Consider the following 17,254-nt stretch of genomic DNA (forward strand, 5'->3'; position numbering starts at 1 on the left):
GGTGCGTCATTTTGGTTGCCCCCAAAAGGCGGATAATAATAATTTATTATTTATACCCCTGTTTAGGGAAGCTTTTAATGTTTGATGGACTACTGTATTTTAATATTTTGTTGGTTGCCCCCAAAAAGCGGATAATAATAATAATTTATTATTTATACCCCGCCCATCTGGCTGGGTTTCCCCAGCCACTCTGGGCGGCTTCCAACAAAATATTAAAATACAGTAGTCCATCAAACATTAAAAGCTTCCCTAAACAGGGCTGCCTTCAGGTGTCTTCTAAAAATCTGGAAGTTGTTCTCTTTGAAATCTGGTGGGAGGGCGTTCCACAGGGCGGGTGCCTGAGCGAAGTCTTCCTCGGATTCATTCGTTCCAACGGGTCTACTCTGAAGTAGGACTGTCATTGGCTTCCTCGTGTGTGTGTGTAGGGAGAAACAAGGACAATTCCCCCTTGCTTTGTTTCTTATTCCTTCTCCCGAGTCCCTTTTAAATACTCCCGCTTTTGCGGGAGGCAGGAAGCCGACGGGCCTGATCCGTCTGGTCTCTCCCCGGCTCACCGGCCTCGCCTTCCCCTCTGGTGGGGATGGAAATAATAGCGCCACTGAAATCCGGAAACTGGTCCAAGGGCTATAGAGGAGGAGGGAAAAGGCTGCCGCTGATTGGTTGGTTGCTCGGTGCACAGCCACAACTTCCGCTTTAAAGGCTCCGTTGGGTCCTCTGCCCTCTTTCCGGTGTGGCGTCGCTCTACCCCTGCGGCTCTCTATGGTTCAACCTAGCGTGGTCTGCGCTGTAGGGGTCCCAGTTTCATTTCACACCGGAAGTATCCGCGCGGACCCGCGGTGGGTTTCTCTGCCCTTTCCTATCTCTTTGGACCCGCGTCCCACGGTGCTCCTTTAGGAGGTGCGCGTAGCCCACCAGCGCGTGAATCTGGGGAGGGCAAACGGAGCCTCGTTTCCTTCCAGGTAAATAGAAGGCGCAGAGGGCGCGGGGAGAGAGTTTTCAGTAGTGCATTTTTCCTAATGCAGTAGATCCCCAGGTTGTTGTTGTTGTTTAAAGCAACCCTTGCTTTGATTTTTACCTGTAATTTGATTTTACCCGTAATCCGCCTTGAGTCCCTCCCGGGGGAAAAGGCGGGGTATAAATAAATATATTATTTTTATCACTTATTATTATAATCCCTTGCACCGCTGATCATTGTAAACAAACCGCACGGTGCTCACCACCCCATGCACACGAAAGCTCATACCAATAGCAAAATTAGTTGGTCTCTAAGGTGCTACTGGAAGGATTTTTTTTTTATTTTGTTTCCACCCCCATCCAGTATATCCAGCCTCTTGCATCCTCATGTAAAACCCCTGGAGCGGCACGCCCGCTGCTTTTGCCCGCGTGACTCCATGCACGTGTCCGAGTTTTGGCCTTAATTGCCGCGGATTCGGACGTGCCTCTCCTGTTCACACGTGCATCTTAATTTTCTCCCTGATCCCTCGTATTGCACGATGAGCGCTCCCTTCTCTCTCCCCCCCCCCCCAAAAGCGGGTCCTGCCGCGAGCGCATCTCCACCTCTTCCTCGACGCGCATCTCTTCCAGAGCAGCATATTTTCCCACCACCACCTTGGGTTTATTATGAACTTTATAGGGAGAGCGAATTCGAATTTATGCTCTCCTAATGCAGTTTTTAAAGGACGCGGTTCAAACCCCATGTCCGCTACACATTTAAAGCACCCGCATATCGCTTTAAACAGCCATTGCTTCCTTCCCCAAAGAATCATGGGAGCTGTAGTTTTTTAAAGGGTGCAGAGAGTTGTTAGGAGGCTCACGGAACTGCAGTTCTCAGAGTGGTTTAAGAGACAACCCCTATTCCTAGAGAACTCTGCAAATTGCAGTTCTGGGGGGACTTGCACAATAAACTAGCTGCCTCCAAAGATCAGACTTTGTGCAGTAAGGAAAGTGGAAGGAAAATGCACTGGAAAATGGCACTTGCTTTGAGGCAATGTCATGTAACCTCCCTGCAAGCAAATCAGAACGAATGCTTATTAACTAACCATCTTTGTATAACCGTCACTGCAAACAAGGGAGAATGAACGCTTTAGTTAGCTGGCTGGCTGTGATGCCATGTTCTGTGTATTGTGTTAATTTGTAACTGTTCAGTGAAAGTAACAGTATGTCATCTTTTGTATCATTGTATATTTTCACCCCAGGGACCCTGGTGGCGCTGTGGGTTAAACCACAGAGTCTAGGGCTTGCTGATCAGAAGGTCAGCGGTTCGAATCCCTGCAACGGGGTGAGCTCCTGTTGCTCGGTCCCAGCTCCTGCCCACCTAGCAGTTCGAAAGCACGTCAAGTGCAAGTAGATAAATAGGGACCGCTCCGGCAGGAAGGTAAACGGCGTTTCCGTGCCCTACTCTGGTTCGCCAGAAGCAGCTTTGTCATGCTAGCCACATGACCTGGAAGCTGTCTGTGGACAAACGCCGGCTCCCTCGGCCTATAGAGCGAGATGAGCGCCGCAAACCCAGAGTCGGACACGACTGGACCTGATAGTCAGGGGCCCCTTTACCTTTTATATTTTCACCCCAGATTATTGTCTCGGTCTTCTCAGCCATGCTACTACATGTGAGCCTGCTAGAGTGACCAGAGTTTGGCAGAGTGGTGACCCTGTAAAAAGCACCCCTACACACCCTGCCCAAACCCATCCACACATAGAATTGATATTTTGGTGGTGGCAGCTAGTGATTGTTTGGGCATGGCTTAAATCCTGATTATAAACCTGGGGCAACAGCCAGATATCCACTTAATTTGTCTTGTCTAATGATTCCTGCGATGCTGCGTTAAGGAGAAGGGTCAAGATTCTCTGAAATACTTTGGGGGGGGGGTGCCACAAAACAATTCACTTTAAACCAGGAATAAGGAATCTGTGCCCCTCCAGATGTTACCGTACTATGACTCCCATCACCCCAGACAATTGGCTGCACTAGCTGGGGCTGGTGGGAGATCGAGCACCACAACAAATGGAAGGCACAGTTTAAGTCAGGCATCCCCAAACTTTGGCCCTCCAGATGTTTTGGACTACAATTCCCATCTTCCCTGACCACAGGTCCTGTTAGCTAGGGATCATGGGAGTTGTAGACCAAAACATCTGGAGGGCCGCAGTTTGGGGATGCCTGGTTTAAGTTATCTCCTTTTCTTCCATGTCTGTTAAGACAGCCAGACTGTATATGCAAGGTCTCTGGTGAGTTGCTGTGTTTCTTCAAAACAAAAAAATTCCTTCAGTAGCACCTTAAAGACCAACTAAGTTTATATTTTGGTATGAGCTTTCGTGTGCATGCACACTTCTTCAGATACCTCATACCAAAATATAAACTTAGTTGGTCTTTAAGGTGCTACTGAAGGAATTTTTTTGTTTTGCTTCGACTCAGACCAACACGGCTACCTACCTGTGTTTCTTCAGTTCCCCCTGGCTTGTTTCTTATGCTCCCTATGCTTTGTGCTTTAGATGCATAGCGCAGATGGGACTTGTACCGAATGTGAAGTGTGCAGAAAAGACAAAAGGGATAGCTTTATTGTGTACTAATGTCTCCTTCTGATAAGAGGAGACAAATTGTTTAAGGTAGTTTGGCAACTGGAACGTGACTGCTTTAATAGCTGCTTTGTCTTTCAGAGGAACTAGCAAAGCCCCCATAAGAAGACGTAAAGAAAGCAGCAGAAATGTTGCGTAGGCCTCTACTGCAGGTAACAATTCCATATTCTTTTGGCACAGTTTTTAAGCGCTGTTTTCTGTGATGTAGGAGAGACTTATCGAAAGCAAAGTCAAGGAGCTGGAGGTTGCTTATGGTTGTATGCCTGCTATTTGACCATCTGGGTAGGCTGTGGTTTTGAAATGTGAGAAGGGGTGCAAAGAAACTGCGAAAAATTGCAGCCCAGCTTAATTGCAAAACACCTTTGCAGGCAAATGCTTCAGACCTCTGGCAGGGGGAGAGAAAAGCAGTAGCCCTGTCCGCATTTGCCATCAACTTCCAACAGATTACCCACAAAGGAATGTCACCCTCAACTGGGAAACAAAAAAGCTCCACAGCCTAGTGTGTGGCACAATATGTCCTGGATGCCACAGAATTCTAGAATGCCAGCTTTAAGCAGCTACTTGTCAGCCTCTTGCTACTCCCTTGTGGCAGGGTCTGAGAATCTCAGTCAGACCTGACCCTTTTAGATAATGTCCACACCGTATATTTAAAGCGCCATGATACCACTTTAGCACCCAGCACTTCCCGCCCCAAATTCTGGGAACTGTAGTTATTTAAGTGCACTGGGAGTTGTTGGGAGACCCGTATTCTTACAGCACTACAATCAATCCCTTTCTGCAGGGAACTCTGGGAGTTGAAGTTCTGTGAGGAGAATGGAAGTATCTTAACAAACTACAGTACCCAGGATTCTTTGGGGGAAGCCATGACTGTTAAAGTAATACTGTAATAGTGCAATGACTGTATGGTACAAAGGTGGCCTTATTGAACCTGTATTTATTGGCACTAGCAAATAGGTGAAAATGGGTGATGGCTGTTAGCAGAGCTGAAGTGTGGCACCGGACACCAAACTACATGAACAGCTAAAACATGGATGCATCCTGGACCATTCACATCACCTTTTCCCTCTCCTGCTCCCCCAAAATCTAGTGACAGTCCCTTATTGCAGAGATGGTAGCTGTGGCCTACTACCTAAATTCATGCAGATTGGAAAGAGAGGGGAAAAATGGAGGAAGACGGTGTGGCAAAAAGAGGGGGGAAGTAGCTTTGTTCCCCATCCCAGCTCCATCACGTGGCCCCCAAGAGATTACTTCCAGGAAAGTGTGGCCCTTGACAGAAAAAAAAACATGATTCCCTATCCCTGCTTTATTGGCTTTTCCCATTGTTTTCCTTCCTTCTAGGTGATGCGCCAGTTTGTGAGGCACGAGTCTGAGTCGACGACGCTGCCTTTAGTCCTTGAAAGATGTAAGTAGCTGAGACGAGTAGCTGCTTGAGACGAGACAGGCGAGCTCTGTGGGTCAGGCGGAGTCAGAATCAGATCATCCCGTTGTGCCATTTAACTGTCTTCCATGCTGCCATGAAAGTTGTGTCAACACAACCATGTTGGTTCCTTCTCGCAAGTTATTCCTGCTCTCTTTTTCTTCTTCACAGCCTTGAATCGTATCCAGTTACTTGGCCGTGTAGGACAGGATCCTGTCATGAGGCAAGTTGAAGGCAAAAACCCGGTCACCATCTTCAGCCTTGCAACCAACGAGATGTGGCGATCAGGAGAAAGCGAATCGTTCCAAGGAGGTGAGATGCTGTCGCTGCTGAGAGCTCAGCGTTCTTAACTGTGATATATTTAGGGGGCTGTTCTGGCATTACGCTGAGTGAGATGAAAGTCTCAACTCCTTCATTTTGGCATAGGTTAATCAAAACCTATGTTATAATGCCAGTTTTTAATTATTATTTAAGACCCTTTGTCAAAAAGACCACAGGGCAGAGAGCATAATAAAGAGAGTAATAATATACATAAGCATATCTATAAAATAAAAAAAATCCTGTAACCATTATATTTATCTTTCATTTATCTTTTATTGTGAATCGCCCTGAGACCCCCAGGTATAGGGTGGTATATAAATTCAACAAATAAAATAATAAAAATTAATAATAATAATAATTCAACAGTTTTTATACCACTTAATTACAATCTTCTCTAAGCAGCGTACAAATCCCTCCATTCTGGGCATCTGAAGGCAGCCCTGTTTAGGGAGGCTTTTAATCTTTAATCGATTATTTTATTCTTTTGTTGGAAGCCACCCAGAGTGGCTGGGGAAACCCAGCCAGATGGGCGGGGTATAAATAATAAATTATTATTATTATTATTATTATTATTATTATTATTATTATTATTATTATTCTCTGGCTCTTTTCCTTTTCCTATCCCTGCCTTGTGTCCTTCATTGGTCTTTGCTCCAGGGGGGGGGGTCATTTTTCTTTGCCTTCTCCCACTCCTGCCCCTCATCACCTTTGCCATTGCTGTTTCTGACCTTAGATCAACATCCTGTTCCCAAAGTTTTGGAGAGCCCTTACTCTGCTGTGGGTTAAACCACAGAGCTTGGGCTTGCCGATCAGAAGGTCGGCGGTTCGAATCCCCGCGACGGGGTGAGCTCCCGTTGCTCGGTCCCAGCTCCTGCCAACCCAGCAGTTCGAAAGCACGTCAAAGTGCAAGTGGATAAATAGGTACTGCTCTGGCGGGAAGGTAAATGGCATTTCCATGTGCTGCTCTGGTTCGCCAGAAACGGCTTTGTCATGCCGGAAGCTGTACGCTGGCTCCCTCGGTCAATAACGCGAGATGAGCGCCGCAACCCCAGAGTCAGTCACGACTGGACCTGATGGTCAGGGGTCCCTTTACCTTTTACTCCTGAGGCCACCTTCACCTTCCATCCCCGCCATCTCCTGACCCACTCAGTGCCCTCCAAGCACTTGTCCCCCCCCCCCATACTCTTAACACTGAACAGCAGGCACTACCTTGCCTATGTTGGAAACTGAATGTCTGCTGGCAAAGGTCCCCTACCCAAATGAACGTGGTTCACTGCCAGGCATCTCTCTGGCATTGAGGACATTTATGGGGTAGCTGTGCCTCTCCTTCTCCACTGTGGGTGTCCTCGACAAGCCATACTCTCCACGTCTCGGGCAAAGGGTTCTACATGTATAGAGTTCCTCCATGCAAGGGTGTGGAGTGGTGGGATTTGGGGCTAATAATCCTTGTTTGGGGTCTCTCTCTGCACATATGGCAATGCACTTGTGGGGCTCCTTCACACAGATGCCGAATGCATTGTTGTGGGTGCCTATTGTTGAGAAACGGGGTGGCTGCACCGTGAAACGCCATGATCACACGTTGGAAGAAAATGCGATGGACACTTCTTCCACCCCATGAAAGTTTTCGCCCAGCATGTTGCCGTCCATATGTTGTTGGACTCCCCCTTCCATCAGCCCCAGCCAGCATGGCCGAAGTTCAGAAATGATGGGAGTTGTAGTCCAACAACAGCTGGAGTGCGCCATGTTGCAAAGAGGCTGATTTAACCCACCCTCTAGAAAGACCACGAACCCACGGGTGTTTATCTGTTCTGTGTTTCCTTTTGTTGACCGAGGTGATATTACACAGAAGACGACATGGCACAGGATCTCTGTGTTCAGGCCGGGGCTAAGAGATGTGGCGTATCAGTATGTGAAGAAGGGGTGAGTTAACCTGGGGGAAGTCTGCATGACAGACGGGCGTTACAAAACCTCAGGAGTTTACTGCTGACTTTCTTTGTATACTAATCTTCCCTGCACAGCAGACGTAGACCCGAGGTCTTCCAGATGTTACTCAGCTACATCTCCCATCATTCCTGACTGTTGGCCATGCTGGCTGGGACTGGTGGGAGTTGGGAGTCCAACAGCATCCAGAGGACCACAGGTCCCTCACTTCTGGTACAGAAAACCTGGGGTTGGTGGTCTGGGCTCATGTATGAACTGAGGCAGGAGAGCCCTGGCGATGAAATCACTTAGATGTTCTTAAGCAACAGGGCTGTCCCTAGGCCCGGGCTAGGTGGCGCAAGGCGCCAGGGCGCCTGGCCATCAGGGGCACGGAAGGGGCGCCGAACGCTGGTGTCTGCCTCCGCGCGCCTCTGCTGTTGAGCGGCTTCAGGCAGCTCTCCGGAGGTGCGTGGGGAGCGCTGGCCTGGGGCCGCCTGAACAGCTGAGAGGCGCAGTGCGGCAGCCCCAGGTGCGCGCTTCCCGCACGCCTCTGGAGCTTCGCATGGGGAGCGGGAGCCTGGGGCCACCTCCTCCGCGCCTTTCAGTTTTTGAGCAGCTTCAGGCCGCTCTCTCGGAGGCGCGCAGGGAGTGCGAGCCTGGGGCTGCCTCCTCCGCGCCTCTCAGCTCCCCGCGCGCCCCTCCTGCCTGCCTCACTCACGGGGGGAGCGGAGGGATCTTGGCACCAGGGCGCCAGATATGGTTAAGACGGCCCTGTTAAGCAAGCCAATCTGGGCCTCAGACACAAGTCTACAATAAGGAGGGATACTAAGGGGACAGTGTTCTCGAAGCCACCAACATGAGTGACCAAACTGCGGGAGGCAGTGGAAGACAGGAGGCAGTGGAAGACAGGAGTGCCTGGCGTGCTCTGGTCCATGGGATCACGAAGAGTCGGACAAGACTGAACGACTAAACAACACAACAACTAAGGCTTACCTAACTCACAATAAGGATGATGGGTGAAATAGGTTTTATTGTTCTTTGGAGCCATTTAAATGCATTTTTTGTTTTTGTGGCCCTTGACACCTGACGGTCAGGACCCACCCTCTTCTTGTGACTACACTTATACCTCATGTTACGTCCGCTGCGGGTTATGTCCTTTCGGGTTGCGCTCCGCGCCGAACCCGGAAGTACCGGAACAGGTTACTTCCAGGTTCGGCGTACACACATGCGCAGAAGTGCTAAATCGTGCTTTGCGCATGCACAGAAGCACCGTATCACAACCCGTGCATGCGCAGGTGCGGGTTGCGAACGTGCACCCCACACGGATCATGTTCACAACCCGAGCGTCCACTGTATCTTGTTTTAATTCTGAAATTTTAAGTTGTTCTGCCTCACTTTAGGACTTGCAGGTGAAGAACTGGTAATAAATGTAGTGGCGGTAGTAATTAATGGTGCTTATATATTTATTTGCACTGTCCTCTCCTATTTGTGATCTAAATCCAGCTAACCCACCAGGTATCATATGTACGATGTTCATTGCACCAGAATGGAAGCCAGTGTGAGCCAGACTGGATAGTATATTTTGGTTAGGACCCTGGGAGACCGAGATTCAAGCCCCCATGCAGCTAGCAGGAAGCCCACTGCCTGACCTTCTGCCAGTCACTACCTGCCAGCCTAGGCTACCTTACAGGGTTGTTAGGAGGATAAAATGGGGGGGGGAGGGGACCGTGTATGCTGCCTTGGTCTCCTTGATTGAAGGACGGAATGGAAATGTAATAAATAAATAAGCTCTCGGGGATAGCTCAGTTGGTAGGCCCTCTTAATCTCAGGGTCATGGGTTCGAGACCCATGTTGGGTGAAAGATGCCTGCACTGCAGGAGGGATTGGAATAGATTATCCTTGTGGTCCCTTCCAACTCTACAGTTATAGGAGTCTTGAGTCTGTAAGCCCACCCACAACTTAAAATAGCCCCCCCCCTCTCTCTCTCTCTCTGTGTGTGTGTAGACCCAGCAGGACCCATTTCAGTAGCCTGCTGTGATGAGACACCCACCAGTATGCAGGCCCCCCCCCCCCCGGCAGTGGCTTTTGAAATTTCCCTTCCCTTTCACACCTGTGATTGCGGAATAGTCAGATGAATTCTACCTATTAGCGGTAGCTCTTAAAGCACTCATTTAATTGTAACAAGGAGGGAACCTCGGAATGGGAAGCAAAATGTTGCCATTAATCTCCCCGGTTGTCTTGTACTTGGCTTCTGGCAGTGCTCGGATCTACGTGGAAGGGAAGATAGACTACGGCGAGTACGTAGACAAGAACAACGTAAGGCGGCAAGCCACAACAATCATTGCAGGTAAAGAACTTCCTATGACAAGCCAGGCAGGGCAAGTGAGGAAGGAGGCTGCGCTTGTTGCCCAGGCATCCGAACCACCTTTCTCCTTCCTTGCTTCGAACAACAAGCTGGATTTAGAGAGAACTGAGTAATGCCTTAAATGCCTAGCCTGTGCCACAAGGTGTCGCTGTTGGGTGCTCTTAGTGAAGATAGCTAAGGGTCTGCCCTGCGTTAGTTTTTCACATGCTTTTTCAAGTTCTCCCATTTTCTCGTTGGTGTGTCAGTCGTTTTTATTTTAGAAAGTTCGCAGGCGGTGCACGCCCTTCAATGTATTTCCTCATGACGTGTGAACGTTCAGTCATGCTTTATCCCATTGTACACATTTTAAAACTTACTTTGTCCTAAAATACACGATCGTTTGTTTGTTTTTAATGCGTCCTGAGCTGAGACTGCATTCAGAAATCGAGAGGAGGGCAGAATCCAGAGAACTACTGCTTCCTTGTCTGTGAGCTTTTGCACGCTTCCCCCTCTGCCGGCCAAGAGGCTGTTCAGGTTCTGTTTGCTTTCTCAAAGAAAGCGAGCCTTGTCTGAAAGTTCAGATTCCAGGAGTTTAGCAGGAAATACTTGAATGTCTGGCTGTGCCACCGATCATAGGTTTCCTCCCAGCTTCCTGCGTTCTCTGTGTGGTTGTTGGATGAGAGGCACCTTGGAGAGGTGGCTAAGGAAAAGAGGGAGAGAATAATTCCCTTTTAATGCAGTGTTTCCCAACCTTGTGCCTCCAGCTGTTTTCGGACTACAATTCCCATCATTCCTGACCACTGGTCTTGCTAGCTAGGGATGATGGGAGTTGTAGTCCCAAAACATCTGGAGGCACAAGGTTGGGAAACACTGCCCTTTTAATGAACAAAACACCCCACAGTATGTTGGTAATAACTTTGGGTTGTAGCCAGTGTTAGTCCTGCTCAGGAGTAGACCCACTGGAACATATCAACATCTTTAACTTGGGTTCATTGATTTCAGTGGGTGTGCTCTGAGTAAAACTTAGCTGGATGCAACCTGTTAACATCAGGACCAACCCAGAAGTTGCAAAACATTTGTAAGCAGCTCACCGCATAAAAAGCCATTAGTCTTATTTTGGATAGGTAGTCCTGGAACAGCTGCACCCTCTGTTCTCTCCCCACGTACTGAGAACCCATGTGAAGTGGGTTGTGGGGTCAAGTTGACTAGCCCTGCCAGCACATGAAGTAGCCACTCTCAGCAGCATCCACCCATTCGACTGGTATGTGAATGTGTTCTAGTTGCCTGCTGGAGGGTTGGGAAGTTGCCTGCTCTGGGTGGTGGTTTTCTTGTACAGTCACCTGGTTTTAGCTTAAATGCTTCTGCTGCTTTCATAGTTTTTAACTTAATATGTGCGTATCAACTTGGGATTGTCGCTTAGAAGGTGACTAATCAGTGATGGGCTTTGACTCAGTGTTTGTGTCCATCTGTGTTTGAATGGGTAACGCCTCTCTTTTTTTTGTCTCCTTGCAGATAACATTATTTTCCTGAGCGACCTTCTTAGAGAAAAGGAATGAGCGGTCTGTCCTGGGACCGGGTTTTCAGCTGTTCCTTTTTCTTCTTCTTTTTTGGTAGCATTTCCTAATTCTACAATCATGTGTCTGCCTATAGTTTCTTTTCCATGATTAAAAATAACCTTTTGTACAAATAAGGAGGTTGGTGTGAGTGTTCTGTGTCTATTTTTGCAGCCGGCCCCACTCTTTTCTTGATTCAGGCTTTTGCAGGGCTTTTTTTTTTCTTTCCCAGCCGGAATTCTCCGGAACTCAATTCCTGGGCCTCTCAGATGGGCACCACTGTCATTCTAAGGGAACGAGGGAGTCATTCATGGTGAGTTCCGGTACCTTTTCCCCTAGGAAAGTAGCACTGGGCTTTTGACACCCGTGTGTTTCACTTTGTAGAGAAAGCTTGCAAAAGCAGGGTGTGTGTAAGGGAGAGAGAGATGTGTATTGTTTTTTCACTTGTTAATTGTAACTGCTCTTCAGTGCGGTGGAAAATGTTGTGATTGGTTTCATGGGGAGCTATGCCAATCAGCAAGGCCCAGACCAGAACCAAATTTGATAGCAGGACTATCCATATTCCAGCATTCTGATTACTTGTGTGTAAGCAAATGTGTGAGGAAGCTCTGCCTTCTCCACTGCATTCCGTTCTCCTTTTTTCAGCCTTCTATGAGCAAAGCTGAGAAATAGTTATTTCTGGAACCTTGTTGGAGCCAGTCAGGGGACGCTTCACTGGGCTAGATGGACCAATGGCGTGGCTCGTTATAAGGCAACTTCCAGTGTCCCAGGTCAGCGTCCCTAAGTGCCTCTCAGATCTGCATTCTTCCTTTTGTATAGCCTGGTCTCTGTTTGAGACCCAGCATGTCCCCCTTGAAATTATGAGGCTGACAATTGTCCAGTAAGGTTTACTGTGAGGAGCCTGTTACCTGAGATCTCTTAACCTGAGGGGTGCAGAACATTTTTATGTCAAAGGCCACATTCCATCATGGGTAATCTGTTGGACAGAGCTAGTGCTACTAATAGGCAGAGCTAGATGGATTAACTAAGCTGGAATAAAGACCACCCTGCTACCAATTTTGTCAAGGCAAATGCAGTTTTGAATCTCCATTCCTGTGCCGGCCAACTTCAATGTAAGTGCCATAGAGTTATACAGGGTTTCTTTCAAATAAAAGTATACAGAGGACTTGCTTATTCTTAGTAGTACAACAGACCAATACGGCTACTGTTCCGGAAAGCAAGTGAAAGCAATTCCTTTCTTGTAGTGTGCAGATTCACACACACTCCAGAAGCCTACCAATATGTTCTTGGTCAGCTGGGGGTGGGAGGAATTGTTTTGTCCAAGCCTAGGGCAAAGATGTATAACTAGATGGGGAAAGGTCAGGAAAATTAAGGGCAAAATGAACAGGAAGGAAGCAACTCTGCTGGGATGGAAGGATTGGGGCAACTTCAGGAGGCATCAGACGGATGCCAGCTGTTTTTTAGCTGCAGGGATTGAATCTACGACTTGCACTGAGCTCAGCTCTGCCTTTCCTCTCTAGGCATGTCCCTGAACTGCATTCTTCTGGGATCATGTTTAGTTTCGTGACCTTTTATGTTCCTGTCGCTTCTCTGTTCAATATTTGCTTAGGTATGCATTGTGCCATCCTTTCCGCATCGCTCCATGGACTTGTCCCTGCCCTGGCCTCAGGTCCTCCTGACTGAAGCATGGCTGCATGGGCAAAGGGATGTGCGCAGACCGACAAAGTGCAGAGGAGCTACCTTGGGAAGAGTGGGGTGTTTGTAGAAGTGGGGGCAGTTGAGTGGGGGCAAACACACGCTAGCAGTGTGACTCAGAGCACACTCTGGCCAGGGTTTGCAAAGCAGGGTTTGTGAATGCTGGGTTCTGCTTTGCTTTCCTGTGGCTTCTCTGTCTCGTTAGGAGAGCAAACGAAAGAGCAGGACCCTTCTGACAGCTTCAGGCGTCGTCGTTTAGTCGTGTCCGATTCTTCATGACCCCATGGACCAGAGCACGCCAGGCACTCCTGTCTTCCACTGCCTCCTGCAGTTTGGTCAGACTCATGTTGGTAGCTTCGAGAACACTATCCAACCATCTCATCCTCTGTCGTCCCCTTCTCCTAGTGCCCTCCATCTTTCCCAACATCAGGGTCTTTTCCAGGGAGTCTTCTCTTCTCATGAGGTGGCCAAAGTATTGGAGCCTCAGCTTCAGGATCTGTCCTTCCAGTGAGCACTCAGGACTGATTTCCCTCAGAATGGATAGGTTTGATTTTCTTGCAGTCCATTGGACTCCCAAGAGTCTCCTGCAGCACTATAATTCAAAAGCATCAATTCTTCGGCCTTCTTTATGGTCCAGCTCTCACTTCCATACATCACTACTGGGAAAACCATAGCTTTAACTATACAGCAAATTGGCAGCCAGTTCAGACCCCTGAACCAGCAGTGTTTAATGATAGCTCAGTTGGTAGAGTGTGAGACTCTTACTCTCAGCAGCGTGGGTTCGAGCCCCATGTTGGGTTGGGCAAAAGATTCCTGTGCTGCAGGGGGTTGGACTAGATGACTCTTGTCCCTTTCAACTCTACATTCAGTGCTGACCAGGTTTCACTCCTCTCAGCAACCATGCTGCAGCATTCTGAGATTGGCTTAGCAGGAGCAGTATCATAGCTTAAAAGGAATAAGTAAATTATTATTATTTATTTCCCACCATCTGCAAATGGTACAAAACCTGCTCTGTTTGTTTCCTTTCCCCCTGCTCATCAGGCGGGGAAACGGTTTACAGGCTCCTTGCGCTGCAGAAAATAATACATTTCACTCTGAATTGGATTGTTTTGACAGCGGCCTGGGTTGGTATTGTTTATCCATCTTTTAGGGGGAAATGAGGGATTACAAACAAGCACAGGAAGACTGGCTCCCTAACAATATTTGAGATATGTTTGTGAAATGCACATTATGTGGGTAGTTTGCTTTTATTATATCCCCGGCCCCTATCTTGTTTCTTTTAAGGGGATAGCTTTTTAGGTATACATCTGTCTACACAACCCACTGCGGCTAAAAACAATTCAATATTACAATATTTTGGGGTGATGCAAAGGTAGGGAGCCACCTGATATTGAATTAGACCCCTGATCCATTCAGATCAGTTTTGGGCTAGTGGCTCCTAGTGTTTCATCCTTGGCTGAAGAGGGCACAGATTGAACCTGGGACCTGCTGCATGCAAAAGGGCGGGGAGGGCTGTAGCTTAGTGGCTGACCATCTGTTTGGTGTGCAGAAGGTCCCTGGCATCTCCAGTTAGTGCTGGGGGAGAGCCCTGCTTTGTAGATGAGCCCAACGGCCTGACTTTGCATAATGCAGATTCCTGTGTTTGTGGGCAAAGCAGCTCCACCACCACTGAGCCACAACACCTTCCAGTCACTATTGGAATGAATGGGCCTGTGTTTTGCATGTGCATTTAATGCACCCGAGTTCAAGGTTCTCCATACCGGAAAGCGAAAGCAGGGAACAGAGAAAGTCCCAGGTTCAATCCTTGGCATTTCCCATTCAAAGGATTGGGCGGGAGGTAGAAGGAAAAAGGACCAGAGAGCTACAGCTACCAGCTGTCCTAGCAGTGTGGGAAGATGCCTACAAACAGCCACCACTGAGCTTGCTTACAGAGAGAAGCTGTTTGCACCTCTCCTGTTCAGAACAGGTAGGAAGGTGAGCATCCAGGGGGACACGGGCATGTTTAAAGGGGAGCATTCAGTGCTTTTTTTTCTGGGGGGGGGGAACGCATACCCTTAAACACTTGGTGAATCTAAGTTTGGCTTCATTGAGGGGCAGTGTTTCAAAATGAGAAGGAAAATGAGAGAACCCCTAAACAATTCTGTAGAAAAAAAAGCACTGGGAGTGTTTCAACGCAGGAGAAGCTGTAAAGGTAAAGGGACCCCTGACCATTAGGTCCAGTAGTGACTGACTCTGGGGTTGCGGCGCTCATGTCACATTATTGGCCGAGGGAGCCGGTGTACAGCTTCCAGATCATGTTGCCTGCATGACAAAGCCACTTCTGGCGAACCAGAGCAGCACACGGAAATGCCGTTTACCTTCCCGCTGGAGTGGTACCTATTTATCTACTTGCACTTTGACGTGCTTTCGAACTGTTAGGTTGGCAGGAGCTGGGACTGAGCAACGGGAGCTCACCCCGTCACGGGGATTTGAACCGCCGACCTGATCGGCAAGCCCTAGGATCTGTGGTTTAACCCACAGTGCCACCCGCATCTCATTTGGTGAATCTAAGTTTGGCTTCATTGAGGGGCAGTATTTCAATATGAGTAGGAAAATGAGAGAACCCCTAAACAATTTTGTAGAAAAAAGCACTGGGAGTGTTTTAACACAGGAGAAGCTGAGCTCAGTGCAAATAGGAACTGAGCAGGAACAGCAAATAGTCTCTTGTGTGTTGTAAATCTTTTAAGGGTATGTTTACTGAGGCCTTTTATGGATGTCACAGAGCTACAGTCAATCCCTTTCCCTAGAGAACTCTGGGAGTTGTAGCACTGTGAACAGGGGTCTCCTAAAAACTCTCAGCACCCATAACAAACTACAGTTCCCGGGACTAGATGCAGAAAACTTGTGGTCTTCCAGATGTTCCTTGACTGCAACACCTGTATTCCTGACCATGCTGACTGAGCCTGATGGGATTTGTAGTCTTAACAACTTCTGGAAGGCATCAGGTTTTTTGGGGGGGGAGGGAAGTTGCTGTAGACTCTGGCAAGTTGTTCGTTGCATGTGTGAAGCCTTCCTTACATTCGGGAGTGATGTGCTACCAATCACTTTACCTTGACAATGAGGGACTTGTCGGTGTGGCGACTTATGTAGCTTATGAACAGGAGGGAGGCTGGACTTATTCCAGTTTGCAAATGGGTGTCGTTCTGACCTCTTGGGTTTTGGATGTCTTGTTTGGTCATTGACCTTTTCAATTGATTTGGTGGTTTCTGCAGGTTGGGGATGGGATCAAAGCAGTCTTTTGAAATGCAGGTACTTCAGCTTAGCTCTTTCCTGTATGTATGTATGTATGTATGTATGTATGTATGTATGTATGTATGTGTTTATAATGGGAGGATGGACACCTGTGGCCTCCAGATGTTGTTGAACTCCAACTCCCTTCATCCCAGTCTGCATGGCCAGCAGTCAGAGAGGATGAGAGAACATCTGGACTAGTCTAGCGGCTTGTCTAATGCCAGGCAGGGGCCATTCTAAGCTGGGTATGTTTATCCTGGGGAATCAAAGGCTTGAGGGGTGATAGGATAGCTGTCTTTAAATACTTGAAGGGCTGCCACATGGAGCAAGCTTGTTTTCTGCAGCTCCAGGGGGTAGGATCCGAACCAATGGATCCAAATTATAAGAAAGTAGATTCCAACTAGACATCAGGAAGAACTTGATGCTGGTAAGAGCTCTTCGACAGTGGAACAGAGTCCCTCAGAGGGTTATGGACTCATCTTCATTGGAGATTTTAAAGCAGAGGTTGGATGGTCATCTCTCAGGAATTCCTTAGTTGTGACTCCTGCTTTGCAGAGGGTTGGACTAGAGGACCCTTCCAACTCTACAATTCCATGATTCTATTACTAGATGGGCCTTTGGCCTATCTAGCAGACTTGTCTTACGTTCAGCAATAGCAGCTGCATATAATGAGGGAATTGGTTTAACCTTCCAGCTGGTCGTATAAGGTTTTTATGATACATGCAGTTAAAATCTTAAGAGCTCTGTTAGATCAGGTCATGGTCCATCTAATCCTGCCTTCAGCTTCATAGAGTGGCCAGTTAGATGTTTCAGGGATGCCTCCAAAGAGGGCAATGAAGCCACAAGCCCTTACCCATTATTTGTTCTCAGCATATCATACCTAGGGATAGACAGTCTCTGGATATGATAAGGAGTCATTATTTGACGATCACGGAGGTGCATTTTTTACTTACAGTGGCTAATAGCAGCCAATGGATCTGGGCTCTGTACATTTCTATCTGATTGTTTTAAATAAGCCAGTTTATCATGCACAAAGTTGGAATTCTTAAAAGGGGGTGGGGGGGGCCTAGAAGAACTAGGACTAGAGGAAGCCAGTTAAATGAAGAGTGTAATGTTTTAGGAGCAAGAGGGGGGTGGAAAGAAAACAAAAAGCCATTTGCAACG

At 47.9% G+C, this 17,254-nt stretch overlaps 1 protein-coding gene across 3 annotated transcripts; it reads left to right on the forward strand.

Moving 5' to 3' along the window:
* Nucleotides 1-717: 717 nt before the first annotated feature.
* On the forward strand, nucleotides 718-11,262 carry SSBP1 (single stranded DNA binding protein 1). Of its 3 annotated transcripts, none has more exons than XM_035128425.2 (7): nucleotides 718-959; nucleotides 3,652-3,722; nucleotides 4,909-4,972; nucleotides 5,159-5,299; nucleotides 7,141-7,228; nucleotides 9,487-9,575; nucleotides 11,085-11,262. In XM_035128425.2, exons 2-7 carry the CDS (start codon nucleotides 3,699-3,701, stop codon nucleotides 11,126-11,128), a joined length of 450 nt encoding a protein of 149 aa, XP_034984316.1. In that variant the 5' UTR covers nucleotides 718-959; nucleotides 3,652-3,698; the 3' UTR covers nucleotides 11,129-11,262. The 3 variants fall into 3 exon arrangements, with proteins under 3 accessions (XP_034984316.1, XP_060135920.1, XP_060135921.1); XM_060279937.1 differs by having other exon boundaries at nucleotides 5,159-5,298; nucleotides 7,134-7,228; XM_060279938.1 differs by having other exon boundaries at nucleotides 718-836; nucleotides 5,159-5,298; nucleotides 7,134-7,228.
* The last annotated feature ends 5,992 nt before the right edge of the window (nucleotides 11,263-17,254 follow it).

The sequence above is a fragment of the Zootoca vivipara genome, chromosome 10 (assembly GCF_963506605.1).
Source record: "Zootoca vivipara chromosome 10, rZooViv1.1, whole genome shotgun sequence".
Lineage (NCBI taxonomy): Eukaryota > Metazoa > Chordata > Lepidosauria > Squamata > Lacertidae > Zootoca > Zootoca vivipara.